This window comes from Arachis hypogaea, chromosome 2 (genome assembly GCF_003086295.3).
Source record: "Arachis hypogaea cultivar Tifrunner chromosome 2, arahy.Tifrunner.gnm2.J5K5, whole genome shotgun sequence".
Lineage (NCBI taxonomy): Eukaryota > Viridiplantae > Streptophyta > Magnoliopsida > Fabales > Fabaceae > Arachis > Arachis hypogaea.
In genome coordinates, this window is record NC_092037.1 from 84,162,873 (window position 1) to 84,177,532 (window position 14,660).

Sequence of the window (14,660 nt, forward strand, 5' to 3'; positions counted from 1 at the left end):
CTATCTGTCATCCATTATTAAAATTGAAATTCTTCTATTAATATCATATCCTAGATGATACATTTTTTAAGGTATTTTTTATTTATTTATTTATTTTAAAGTTATGAATGAGATTTAAATTTAAGATTTTTAGATAAAAATAGAGAGACTCTATCATTTGTTAGCTGATTTTATTTTATTTTTTAAATATATTAATTAATTAATTTAATTAAAATGAATATTAAATTATTTAATATTTTATTTTTTAATATTAACTATAATTAACCAAGTACATTAATTATTTAATTTGATTGAAATAAATAAATTAATTTTATTTTAATTTACATTAATATTTCGGCTTATGTTTTTTTATTAATACTTTTTAAAAGTATTATAATTTTTATATGATAGATGCATAAAATATTTTTATTTATTTAACTTATTTTATTGAGTCAAACAACTATAATTAATTTATTATATTAATTATTTAATTTAACTAAATTAAATATATATTATTAGATTTAATTTATTATAACATTAAGTGTTTGAGGTTTTTTTATTAAAAGTTTTAATTTTAAATTTTTATTTATTATTTATATTTTTATTTTAATATCAAATCTAATATTTCTATTAATATTTTTTTGTAATTTATTGTCTAATAATTATATGTCCACCATCAATTATATAGTTGTGAATATTTTTTAATTTATTATAAAAAATACAATTTTATTTTTTTTTATTTTTTTTATTTTTATATTTCATAACTTATTTATTGTAAAAAGTCATATATCTTAAAAAAATCTCATTTTTTAACTAATTGCTCTTCCATTCAATAAGAAGGTAATATTTTTCTTCTCCTATAATGCATTATTCTACTGTTTAATTTTTTTTATATAAACTGCAAAACATTATTATTCGTTAATATACTCTATCTCTTTTATTTCTTTTATTTTGTTATTTATTTAAGTTTTTATAATTTTTTATTATAAATTTTATCATTATTATTCCATGCAAATTAATTTATCATAATTATTCACATGTTGAGTCTTCTTAATGTAAATTATATTTCTTACGAAGAAAGAAATATTGCTATATAGACGATCTTATTCTATTTGCTGAAGCGAATATGGAGCAGGTTGATGTCATCCACAGAGTTTTAGAAGCTTTTTGTGCTAGTTCAGGACAACGTGTTAGCAAGGATAAAACAAGGATCTTCTTCTCCAAGAATGTCGGTTACAACATTAGAACTGAGATTAGTGATAAGCTACAATTCGCAAGAACTGAGGATCTTGGAAAGTACTTAGGTGTTCCAATAATTCATTCTAGGGTCACCAAAAATACATATAAAGAGATTGAAAGCAAGCTAAATGCAAGGCTTAACAGTTGGAAAGCGTCTTCCCTCTCTCTCGCAGGAAGAACTACTCTGGTAAAATCAACTCTATCTTCTATTCCTACATATACAATGCAATCTGCTATGTTACCTATATCTATTTGTAATGCCATTGACCGTAAATGCAGGAACTTTATTTGGGGTGAGACAGACAACTCAAAAAAAAGTGCATTTGCTGAATTGGAGCACCATAACTAAAGTGAAACAATCGGGAGGTCTAGGACTGCGGCATGCAAAGGACCTAAACCACGCGTATATGATGAAAGCTGGTTGGGGACTTATTGAAAGCAAAGATTCCTTATGGGCAAGAGTTCTCAGAGCAAAATATAAATGTGGCAACGACATTATTCCACAAGTTGAGAGAAGACGCATTGAATCAAACTTTTGGAAAGGGATCTGCTCAGCTTGGCAAGATGTGGAAAAGAATATGGTGTGGAGAGTTGGTGATGGCTCTCAAATTAAGTTCTGGACACATAACTGGGTCCCAAACATTGGAAGATTGAGCCAACAGACATTTCAGGTAATTAATGAAGTCGATTTAAATATATCTCTAACTGATGTCCTTTTGGTTTCAGGCGGCTGGGATGTTACCAGATTAAAGGAGTGGCTGTCAGATGATGTGATTAGCAAGATAATGAACCTTGTTCCACCATCCCCTTGGAGATCGAAGGATTATATAGCCTGGACACCCTCTTCGGATGGATCATTCAGCTTGAAAATAGCCTACCACGCCATTCAAAATGACCAGGTGTCACATGATCGAGTGTTCAAGCTTTCATGGAGCTGGAAGGAACCTGAAAGGATTAAATCCTTCATCTGGCTAGTGGCGCATGATGCTATCTTGACCAACATAGAGAGAAAACGAAGACACCTAACACACAATGATCAGTGTCCAAGATGTCACATAAATGAGGAAACAAGTCTACATGTGCTAAGAGATTGCTCTTTTGCCTCTCTTGTATGGCAATTTCTTCAACCTAAAGACCAAGTGAAAGAGTTTTACAATCTTGGCAAACACGATTGGCTCATTCACAACCTCTCCAAGACAAATGAGTGGCCTTGCACCTTTGGGGTTGCGATTTCCTCCCTATGGTACTTCCGCAACAAATTCATCTTTAAAGGAATTATCACTAACCCAGCAGCCGTGGCAGAGTCCATTAAAGTGAGGAGCTCTGAGATTAAAAGAGTCCTACATAACCTCATCATACCAAAGCAAGTCACTAACTCCACATGGTGTCTTGTTCGTTGGTACCCCCTCCTGAAAGTATAATCAAGATTAATGTTGATGGTTCCTACTTTTCCATCAACAACAATGCTGCTTGTGGCAGAGTTGTCCGAAATCATTTAGGCAGATTTCTAAAGTCGTTCACATGTAATATTGAAAATTGTTCTATTATGCATGCAGAATTATGGGGGGTCATTAAAGGACTCCAACTGGCCATCACCCACAACTGGAACTATGTTATCATGGAATCAGATTCTCTCGATGCTATCAACTTCACTAAACATGGATGCCCTGCCCTTCACTCTTGTGCATCACTTGTAGAAGAAATCCAAATCTTATCAAGTCGCATCCAACAGGTGCATTGGAACCACATTCTCCGCGAAGCAAATTCAGTGGCGGACATTCTAGCAAAGAAGGGGCAATCAATGCCGCTAGGTCTTCACATCATTGAAGATTCTATTCCTGATATTTTTAATGCTCTTTCTTCTGATTGTATGGGTTCTCTTAGATTGAGAGGGACTCTTTAGGTGGTGTTTTTTCTTTTCTTTTGTTGTTTTCTTTTTCTGTTGGGGTCGTTGACCCCCTTTCTTCACAAAAAAAAAATATATATTTCTTACGTGCTTAATTTTATTTCTAATTTGAGAAATTGAGTGATGAAATAACATTGATTAATGTGATTGTGCATCTTCTTATTCGTCTTGTTGGTTTACTTTCCGTTTTGTATGGATCATGAATAATTATATACAACGCTGCTTATACATAAAAGGGTAAGTATAAATAAATTTGAATCTTCTAAATTTTGAGCTTCATTTTAGAGGGTAAAGTGTGATCTTTCACCATTTATTTCATAGGTAGAACCAAGAGAAAATATGAGAAAAAAACTATTCAAGAGTGAGAGATCACACTTTATCCTCTAAAATAAAAATTTAAAATTTAAAGGATCCAAATTCAGTATAAATTATATCGTACCTTCTCAAAATATATTAGTAAGTTTTTCAACAGGTAATACTGTTGGTCATATTATTTTGATTGCAAAAATAAATATAATATTAGAATATAAAATAGTTCTAGATGGATTTAATAAAAACAATTCTTTATAATAGTTTCTTTTGTTATGTTAATAAAAAAGATAATTCAAAGATAAATTTATCTCATGTTAAATTGTACTTGCTCAAATCAATTTAGTAAAAGAGTAAAATAGTTTAAAGTTTTACTCATGAATCATAAAAAATATCTACATTTTCAACTATTAATGCTGTGAATTTTAAAAAAAATAAAATAAAATTCTAATACAAATATTTTAATTTAATAACAAACTATATATTATTATTATTATTATTATTATTATTATTATTACTATTATTACTATTATTATTATTATTATTATTATTATTATTATTAAGTAATTGTCATTTGTTGAAAATAAATAAATAATTACTCATTGATTTTATTATTTTTAATATTAAAAATGGTTAAACATTTAAAATTTAATAGTCACTGTCACTTTTAAAAATAATATTTATATATTATTATCAGCTTGATGAGTAGTGAGTTAGCATATTGTAGCGACCTTCAATTTTAAAAATATAAATATAAATAAGTTATAATTTATTTCATAAATTAAAATTTTTTATTTTTAGAAATTATTTTATTATCAGTAATTGAACTAACTTTATAACTATTTGAATTCAATCAATATTCTTATATATATTTATATTTTATAATGAAATATTTTATATAATTAAAACTATAATTCTAGTAATTTATAAGTAAAACTTATATCTATATTTTAATTTGAGTAATTGATATTTTAATAGAGTTTAGTTAATAATATTATTATCGAATTCGATATCTGTCGATATGAGTAAATATTAGTACTCTTTGTTGAGCTTAACTTTGCTAATGCTTCACCAAATACCTTTCGCCCTTAAGTTACTAATGTCATTTAGATTAATAACTTATATATTATTATTATTATTATTTGACTTCCTTATAACTCGTGTGTACACACTCTAGAAAGCTCTTCTCCTTTGTTTCTTCATATTTTCTCCCACTTTGATGCTTCTCTTTCATTCTTATCAAACCACTCTTACCCATTGTATCTGAAATCACTCATCAAAAACATCACGACATCGAATGAAATAAAAGAGAAATAAAATTAATTAAATTAGGCATAAAAAGCATATTTCACATTTAGACATAATTTAGAGAGAAAATATAAAAGCATGCTATTTAAGTGAATAAATGTGGGTTTATGTGATGAAATTCATTCAATTCAATCCAAAATTTACCATAAATTATGGATTAATCAGTGGCGTTACACGCTAAGGTTCCTTTGGTCCCTGGAGCTTTGCCTTCTTGCTTGGCGTTTAACACCCTTGAAGTGGCATTACACGGCATGGTTGGGGGCTCCCCTGGAGTTTGGCCCAACATGGCATTTAGGAAGGGCATGGGATGCCATTCTCTTGTGGAGGCCGAAGGTGTGCAACTCCAAGGCTTAGGCCTTGTTGGTGGCGTTACACGCCATAGTTTCATGGTGCTTTGATGGTGTTGCACGCCACTTTAGTTCTTGGTTTCCTGCGCGTTGGCTTCTTCTTGGAACATTCTCTGCTTGCTCCTTTGGTTTTCTGTGCTCTTGCCTAAAATCTTTAAGAATCTCTTGAATACCTCGTAACTCGAAACAACTCCACATAAAATCAATGAAGTCACAAGAATCTAAATTATAATAAGAAAATTACTAAGTTTATTAAGAAAAATGTTAAAGAAAATAACTAAAGATACTAATGTATCATAATACCAAACTTAAGAATTTGCATGTTCCCAAACAACAAAAGAATTATGCACAAATGATTCTTTAAGTTGGAGAAAGGAGACACGTCAGCGCTGACGCAAACAGGGAGCTGGCAAGCGGGTAGGAGAGCGCGGGCGTGGGTCGGGTTGGATGGGGCTGGAGTGGATCCGCATGGGTGCTGGTTTCAACATGTGGTGCTGTTTGGTGCCGTTGATCCTAGGCGTGGATCCAACGGTTTCTGGATGGCATCTGTGGAGAGAAGAACTTGAAGTGGTTACCGGTCTTCTGGCGGCGCGTGAGGGAGCGTCCGACGGCAAGTCTGGCAACGTTGGAATCTTGACGAAGAGATGAATACGATGGTGGCGTCTGTGACGATCCAAAGCGTCGGAAAAGAATAAAAAATTGAGGGAAAAGAGCACTGCCGAAAGAAAAAAAACAAGGGGGCTATGAATGAATTTTCATGGAAAAAAAAGAAACATATATTTTTGATACCATATTAAAAATAAGAAAATAATCTGAAAAGTGTATTATTAAGTGAGTTGAAAGGTACAATACATAGGGATATATATAGGTGATAGAAGAATCAAAGTAATAAAAGCATACAATCCTATAATTAATATACACTTTGTAAAAAAAATTTAAAATTTTTTATTTCCTATGACAATAGCAACAAATTAATTTTTTTGATATAAAGATTATTAAAATAAAAATTTAAAATAAGGTAAAAAAACAAATTTTTAACAAATTATATGATTTTATATATGAAAAAAAGATTATTTTAAAATTTATTTTAAAAATAACAACTGATAATTTTAGTCCATAAAATATTATAGAGTAAATCTAAAAGTAATAAAAATCTTAAAATATGTTAACTTTTACACCGTATTTGTTTAGTTATTATTAAGTTGATGACTTTTATTAAGTTGATGAATTTTTTTAATAATAATATTTTTTATTTTATAATGTATTTGATAAAATTTTAATAATAAATAAAAATATTAAAAAAATATTTTTTAAAATTGTTTTTACTTAAAAATATTTTAATATAATAAATAAATAAATAAATATTTTTATATTGTTATATTTAAATATAATTACTAAATAAAAAAATATTTTTATATAAAATATTTAAATATAAAATTATTTTTATTTTTTAAAAAAACTTTTAAAAAAGAACCACTTGAAAGAAGATCTTATGTTATCATTGACTTGGATCACTAATAATTTATTAAAATTAAACTCTTCTTTTAATATCAATAATTTGTTTAACGAGGCGTATCGATGAATGCATCAATTTATTTTAGGATAAATCATAAAAAATATATTCGAATTTTTTTAGTGTTAATAAAATTATTCTTAAATTTTATTATGGATAAAAATATTTTTAAATAATTTAAAATATATTAAAAATATCAATTATGATCTGCATGAAAAAACATAATATAATTTATTTCTCAATTTTAAAGTCTCACTTTTTATACAAAAAAACTAACTTTGTTACATTATTCTTTACCGTTATCGTAGAATATTTTAATTTATCAATGTATATTTTTCTCCTATTTTTAAATAATTTAAAAATATTTTTATCAATAAGAAAATTGAATGACATTTTTTTGTCAGAAATTATTTTTAATATGGAAATGGAGATGGTGTTTTGGTTGAATATTGATATTTGAAGTGTATTACAGTATTGTGGAACTCATTCAACACACCCTCCACGTGTTACACCACACCCCCCACGTGTTGGCTAATACGCTGCCACGTGTCCAACACGCCCCCCATGTTGCACCACGCTCCCCACGTGTTAACTTTTCACCTACAAAATCCATCCATCTATAATTATACCAAATAATCCAATTTTCCAAAAAAATACCATATTTCTTCCATATAAAAAAAAATCAGCCTTTTTTTGTTAGGTACCCAATAATTGGAATGCATTTTTTTTTGTTTACCCTTTGTTTTAAATTGTTAAAGAAAAGCGATTAAGCGAGATGATGGAACCTGCTCCTCCCTAGTTGCAAGAGAGGAGAAGCACTTTTTGTGAGCAACAAACCACTCACCATTCCACCATTTACTCACTCACATACTCACTTCCTCTCTCAGCTCCCATCTTCCACTTACACTCACTTACTCACACTTTTCTTTCCTTCGCTTCCTCTCTCTCACACACATATTATCACTTTCACAATACCCATCCTTCAATCAAACCCTTTCCAATGTATAGAAAATAGAACAAAAAGGAACAGAGATTCCCCTTCAATTGAACCACTCTGAAATCTAGGGTTTTCATTTTCCCCTTTTCTCTTTATGTTGTTCTTCTCCTGAAATAGAAAAAAAGAAGGGGGATGATGAAGCGGATGGTGGGTGGGCCAGGTACGAGGAGTGGGTTCTTCTTGAGATTAGGGCAATGTGCGTTTGGTTGTGCTTCAATTGGCCTAATGGTCACAGCAGCTGAATTTTCTAACTTCACTGCTTTCTGGTATGACTCTCTGGCTCGTTCTTTTTTTAGATTTTAAGTAAGGATTTTTATGCAATTAATGTTTTCCGTTAAGGTTCTAAGTAATTGGTGTTGCTGAAAGTGTTTAGCTTTAGTTACTTTTTGCGAGGCTTTGTATTTGTATGCAGATTTATGTTTGTTTGCATGTGTTTGATTAGGATTTAGGTTATGTTTTGGATGAACATGATTTTTTTTCCCTTTCTATTTTGGGAATGGATGCGTGAATTATCATTTCTAAATTTAGAGGGTATGCTATGTTTGTGAAAACGAGCATGGGATAATTAGGAGGATACCTTGGTGAAGTTATAATCTATCTATTTTTATTTACTGAAAAGTGAGTATGTTTACCTGAAATAATGGCATGTTAAATTGTTAATATTTCCACCACGTTTTTACTGTCCATACTCCTCCATCCAAACATGCCCATAGTATGAAATCACACCCTAATGAATGGTGCCCATGGTAGTGGTGGGTGGCATACCAGAATGGTTGAAGTCTGAGGATGATTTTCAACTAAAGGTTGCTTTAGTGTTTAAAGGAAAGGATTTTAACTGTGAAAAATTCAAGAATGATCTGTATGTAAAAGACTGCATTAACAGCCTATGTGTGCATTTAAGAGTAGTTAAAGAAAACGAGTTACATTTGTTATTTATATATATTTTTCCATTGGGCTGATTAAGGAAAGTGGTTTTTCTGCTTCTCACTTGGTTAACCATGCAGTCTCTTTGGGTGTTTTACTGGAGTTATAGGATAGAATTGGCATGGGGAATTGGGATATGCTTCTTACATGTTGTCAATGCCATGATCTTGTTTTTAGTGGCTAAGTTTGGGAACTACTGAAGCATAACTAATAGCTAATTGACATGAATAATAGCTCCTTTGGTCAAATGTGAAATTTAATGCATGCGTATTCTGATGTCTATCCTATTTTGATTGAGAATCTTTCTATGTGGTTATGATGGAGAAAATTTCGCATGAATTTTGTTGTATATTGTGACATGACGATTGGGTGGTTCTTTTCAAAACAATATGTTTGTTTGTGTGTATTAAAGGGAGAAAATAATTACATGCTGCCCATACAACTAATTGAGCTTCTTCTAGAATGCATAAAGGAGATGCATTCTTAGAATCATTTTTAGTGATATCACCAACAACATTTGGATTGAAATGTTGTTCCTAGGGACCTAGTATATAAGATTGCGTTTGGTTATGAGACAGGACAAGACAGAACACTGAGAACAAGACACTAAAGATAGAGATACAAATTAATGTTCTTGTATTTTGTTGTGTTAAACTAGAACAAATTATGAAAGTCTAATTTACTCTTTTTTTTTTTCATACAAAAAGTTTAGGAAGAAAAATATGATGATAAAAAATATAATTATGAAATTTGATATAAATTATGAAAGAAAAAATAAAAAATAGGTTGTGTCTCTTCTTAGTCTCTCTATCCTTCCTGTCATAAAGGAAACAAAATACACTAATTCATATCTCTGTCCATGTCTTATCTGTCAAATATGATTTTGTATCTCTGTGTCCGTGTTTCAATGTTCCATACCTGTAAACAAACGCAGCCTAACAGAACACAATAACATTGTTTGGTCCATGTCGTTGACTATGGAAAGGCTTTATTATTGTTTTAATCAGTGATATCTGCATCTCAGAATTTGTTATTAATATGAACTTTTTGTCCTTGTTTAATGGTTTAATGGTTTAATGGAAAGATGATAGTTTGAGTGCATAAGATTTGTTGCCTCTTCCTCTTTGCATGTTTGTGTGAATTTAACATTTGTTGTCATTTTCTACCATTGCCCTCTTTCCTTGTGTGTGATGTACTCATTTGTTCAATGTGTGAGATTCTATGATAGCTTTGTTTGATAGTTAAAACATTCACTTATGTTTACAACATTTGTTAAAACTGACTCAAGGTAGATTGTTATGTATTTTCTGTGAACATAACTCTGGTACTTTTCTAAACTTTCAGCTATTTAATTGCATCAATGGGACTTCAAGTTCTCTGGAGCTTTGGACTTGCATGTCTTGATATCTATGCCTTAAGGAGAAAAAGAGACCTACAAAATCCAATTCTTGTCAGCCTGTTTGTTGTTGGTGATTGGGTAATAATCAGGCCACCCTCTTTCCTCTAACAAAATAATGGATACTTTCATTTTAATTTCCCTGTTTTTATCAGGAGAAGTAAATTCAAGTTTATTGAAAGAAAGTGAAAGGAGAAAATATGCATAAATAAAATCATATTTATTGTTTAATTGAACATGAACTCAAATGGCACTAATACATACAGTTATAAACTTGTTGCTAATAACTTGAAATAGTCACAAAATTTCTTGTAAAACTAAACGTTTTAAGTTTATTACAGCTGCTGATGTTGCGTAGATAAGGACACTGGCATGACACAGACCTGCCAAGTTTTAGAAATTGTGAAACATAGACATGTCATATATGTATTACAATGGGAATTAAGGAGTATAGTATCCAAATTTCATCTTCTTAAAACGTCATCATCTATTATGCAATGGTAATTAGGGGGTTTAGTGTCCAAACTCCATAATGCCAAAGCATTAAAGACAAATAAAATGGAAACCTACATGGCATAACCAATTAACACTAGCTGTTACAATCAATAACCCTTACACTCTCATATCCTTGCTCTTTTATTCTTCTCTTTCATGTTATGTATACCTTACTTTTTATGGTACCTTCTTTTAGGTGCCATAACTGTGTATAAAAATACAAAAATGCTATATGCATATGAAAAAGCAGCCACTATGTATTTGTGTATAACATCTTCAGTGTGTATTTTGTATTTCAACATGTATTCTATATGGATGGTTTGATTTGGTAACTGATTTTTTGTATACACTACAGCATGATTGATAAAAATAACATTTTTAATCTTAATTTACTTAAATTTATTGTAACTTCTATAAGTTTCCTAAGAAAGTGGCCTAGTGCATGAGGTTTTCACTGGGGTCTAGGAAGGAAGATAGGCCTAGCAAGCAAAGAAGTTATATATAAATTTAAGATTTAAGTTACAAGAAGTAACTGATGTAACACTTGTCCCCGTAAGTTGAGTTAGCTTTATAGATCAAATGACAGTCCCAGTAGGTTGGTTTAGCTTTATAAATCAAATGACACCAAAATCTTTTCTGTTAATTATGTTTGCATTTAAACCATTAATAATATGAGAAACACAATGCACAACAATTAAAAAGTTTGTATTATTATTTTCAAACAAGTGGCCTTGTTTGTGTATGAGTCCAAGAATAAATTTTAAATTAAACATAACATTAATGTATGTCATTAGTATATCTTAATGGTTCAACGGGAACCTCAATAGCATCACAATTGTGTCTTGCAAGTAATTCAGTACTGCTTTATTTGGTTATCTAGTGAATTAGTTATGCATGCCTGGTGAAGCTTAAGACTTGAGCAGTGTTGATAAGTCTCTGCTTCAACTGCTACATTCTATTTATAATTATAGGATTGGATCAAACGTGTCTTTTTCCATTTCTCATATTACACTATATTATTTATAATCTGATAAAGATTGATGTTGGATTGGTTGAACTAATTGTGAATTATGAAAGCAGGTAACAGCTACTTTGTCGCTAGCAGCTGCTTGCTCATCTGCAGGAATCATAGTTTTATACGCAAAAGACCTGGATTTCTGCAAGAAGCACAAGAGTATTCCATGCCACAGGTACCAGGTTTCTGTAGCCATGGCATTTATCACGTGGTTTTTTACAGCAATGTCATCACATGTGATGTTTTGGATCTTAGCATCAGTCTAGATCGACTCGTTTCGCGTGCTAGACAGAGATGAAGACCATACACATCCTAGTGTCTTTGAAAGATCTTGTAAATCCATGTATCAGACCTATGATGACATTTGGGGCAAAAAATTTTCCTTATTGATTTTGCTTCTTTTTGTTTTAATCTGACCGGCCACGACTCTCGGTTTAGATGTAGATGCTGGTTTACTAAGCTTCAGGTATGAATTTGTTATCTTGTATTGTCACGAACATGTCATGCTTGAGCTGCATGCATTCCATATTATATATAATCATATTCAATCAGTTGAGTAGTCTGTAACAGTTAGAAAGCAAGTGCAGTGCCATCTCGTCTGCTATAACTAAAAATCCATATGAAATGTGGACGATGATGCTCGTTGCCATTTGATGATCCTCGCGTGAACCAATCCATTGAGGGTTCCCAGTTCAGAATCATGCTAATGGCAACTTAAGGCAACTGAACTTATAGTTAAGATTATTTTTTGTTCAAACTCATGCTTATTTGGTAAGTTAGGGGACAAAGATATTGAGAATATTGTGTGTAATATTTATTTTTCTTTTTCTAACCGGGTCAAAGCTCATTTTGGGCGTTGGAGTTCATTTTTAAGATAAAGAGAGATCCCCCCCTCCTTCCTCCCTGCAAAAATGTCTTCAAACTATTTAAAAAACTAGAAAAAAAAATTTATATCTGTAAATTGAGACGTCTATGTTAACAGAAAAGAATAATGTGGCAAACATAATTTTTTATGTGGCAAGTGAGATTTTGACATTGACAAGTGAATTACGTCACATTTTTTCATTAACGGAGCAATTGAGCAATTTTAGCACGTTTTAAAATTATTTGAGGATAATTTTGTCGCTATCATACATTTTTTTCGGTGCTAAAATAATTTGGATATATTTTTGTGGTTTTTCCAAATTTATTTACTAAAAAAATAGTATATTTACTGCATGTTATTGTTTAACAATACCTCTTAGAGAAAGATCAGCACAACTGAGATTATTTTTGCCCCCCACCCCCACTCGGTTTGCTTTTCATGCTTTCGGATAGTTTAGGCGGAAATATGTTTCTTTTTATTAATAAGATTTAGATGATAGGAATTAGGATTTAGAATTTAGGATTTATAGTTTTAAAGGATTAAAATTGGTTATTTGATTTAGACAATTACGACATTATCAACAGATGAGTGAATGTTGATATATTATATGAATATGTTTTTGCAAAATTAATTTTGATTAAAATTGGATAAATGTTAATATGGTTTGGATTTGAATTTTTTTTTTTGTCAAATGTAATTCTGAAAGAATGAATATTATTTGGATGACTAAAAAGAAAGTGAAAGCCCAAGACTAATAATATCACTCCTCAATATAAATGTCAAAATAGGTAATTAATATCTTATTACTATTTGAACGTAATTTTCAAGGATGACAAAGTAAGAAATGGTTGTTTTTACCAAAAGTACATTTGGAGCAAAATTTAATCCATACTAAGTTAACTAAATATTTTTCAAATACAATTGTATTCATTCAAAGCAACTTAAAAATACATTGAGAGAGGCTAGCAACAAACCAAACACAGGCTAATAGAATAGCATGTTTTTTTATAACAGAAACCAGCGACAATATCTACTATTCTACTAAGAGAAACAATTGCAATCTATTTATTCCACAACTTACGGTTCCAATGGCCCCTTAGGCCAAGAAACCCAAACATTTCTTGTAACAGTACATAGTTTACATAGCCCTTTGGCCATAGAAAGTCAATACATTTTCTTAAAGCACCATAACAAATATTTACAGTTGAACAATACTAGTAACTCCAAGCATGGGAATCTTCTCCACACGCTTGCAAGGTGCATTTCAAATTCAAACTAAAACCCCAAACTTGCACAACACCACTTAGCATCATATGAAGCTTTCACATTCATTTACCACTTAGAACATATTGGTTTCCAATAAATGCATGTTCAAGTTGAACCTCCACTGGAATTTGGGCGACGGCGTGGAGATTGGGCGCCGGATGAACCTACCATTTGGCTTGAAGAAGAAGAAGCATGCTTGGAAGACGGTGAAGCTGCCGGCGAGAACCTGTGATCAGGGGAAAACAGAGAAAGGGCAGAGGTTTGAAACCGGCCCGAGTCGCCAGGAAGCTTGACATATGAGTAGGAAGGCGAGTCGCAAAGCCATGAACCAATAGGGCCTTCTTTCCCATTCTTGTATTGCATAATAGCCTTGTACACAAATGGAATAAGACCCTCCATTTAGATTGTTTTGATGTATGAGAATGAAGATAGAAACAGAGGAAAACAGAGCAAAAACAGAGAAAGTGAAAGTTCTTTTGGTTTTGTGAATAAGATTGAAGGCTTCTTGGGGTTTAAAGGTGTTGTTGGGGAAGGGTTATCATGACGTGGAGTAATGGAATATATTGGAGTCCAGCTCTTCACGCTAAGCCATGGAAGATTTCAACGCAAAAACCATGAAAGCTATGTGCAAACCACATTCATTGCATAAAATAAAAAAAAAATTACTTTGGGATCATCATTTGTTCATTCCGCTTCTAGTGCACCATTATTGTTTTGATGGGTTTGAGCTTTTAGAGTAAGATTGGTAGGTTTGATGTGAATTTTTTTTTAATTTTTAAAATTTTTGCTTTCTATTTGTCTATTTCAATATGAAGCTAGTGACTTGGCCAGTAGCCACTGGTTTCTTCAGCCTTGGTTTCTTGTTTTATTTTTAAAGTTGTCTTGAACTCTATTGTTTGAATGTTTTTTGAAGTATGGTTCTTCATAAACTAGTTTTTTTTTTAAATATTATTTTCATTTGTGGCCGGCCACTTCTAAGATTTACAATTAATATGACGCACTATCCATTTTTTTTTAAAAAATTACATAACTATTTAGTTATGTTTTGTTATAATATTTGAAGTGTTAGACTTAATTATTTATTATTATTATCTTAATAGT

The 14,660-nt window shown here is 31.0% G+C and overlaps 2 protein-coding genes across 2 annotated transcripts; both read left to right on the forward strand.

The window, feature by feature from the left end:
• Positions 1-1,105: 1,105 nt before the first annotated feature.
• On the forward strand, positions 1,106-1,515 carry LOC140177155 (uncharacterized). The gene is made up of 2 exons (XM_072209954.1): positions 1,106-1,405; positions 1,498-1,515. Exons 1-2 carry the CDS (start codon positions 1,106-1,108, stop codon positions 1,513-1,515), a joined length of 318 nt encoding a protein of 105 aa, XP_072066055.1.
• A 5,784-nt stretch (positions 1,516-7,299) lies between these two features.
• Positions 7,300-11,979, forward strand: LOC112748345 (CASP-like protein 5B2). The gene is made up of 3 exons (XM_025796569.3): positions 7,300-7,864; positions 9,867-9,999; positions 11,494-11,979. The coding sequence occupies exons 1-3, from the start codon at positions 7,731-7,733 to the stop codon at positions 11,692-11,694; spliced, it is 468 nt and encodes a 155-aa protein (XP_025652354.1). The 5' UTR covers positions 7,300-7,730; the 3' UTR covers positions 11,695-11,979.
• The last annotated feature ends 2,681 nt before the right edge of the window (positions 11,980-14,660 follow it).

Bases quoted from the DNA above. Each gene is read 5' to 3' on its own strand.
- LOC140177155 (XM_072209954.1), top strand. From the start codon at position 1,106: ATGGAGCAGGTTGATGTCATCCACAGAGTTTTAGAAGCTTTTTGTGCT.
- LOC112748345 (XM_025796569.3), top strand. From the start codon at position 7,731: ATGATGAAGCGGATGGTGGGTGGGCCAGGTACGAGGAGTGGGTTCTTC. The intron at 7,865-9,866 runs GTATGACTCTCT...CTAAACTTTCAG, and splicing joins TCTAACTTCACTGCTTTCTG to CTATTTAATTGCATCAATGG. The intron at 10,000-11,493 runs GTAATAATCAGG...TTATGAAAGCAG, and splicing joins TGTTTGTTGTTGGTGATTGG to GTAACAGCTACTTTGTCGCT.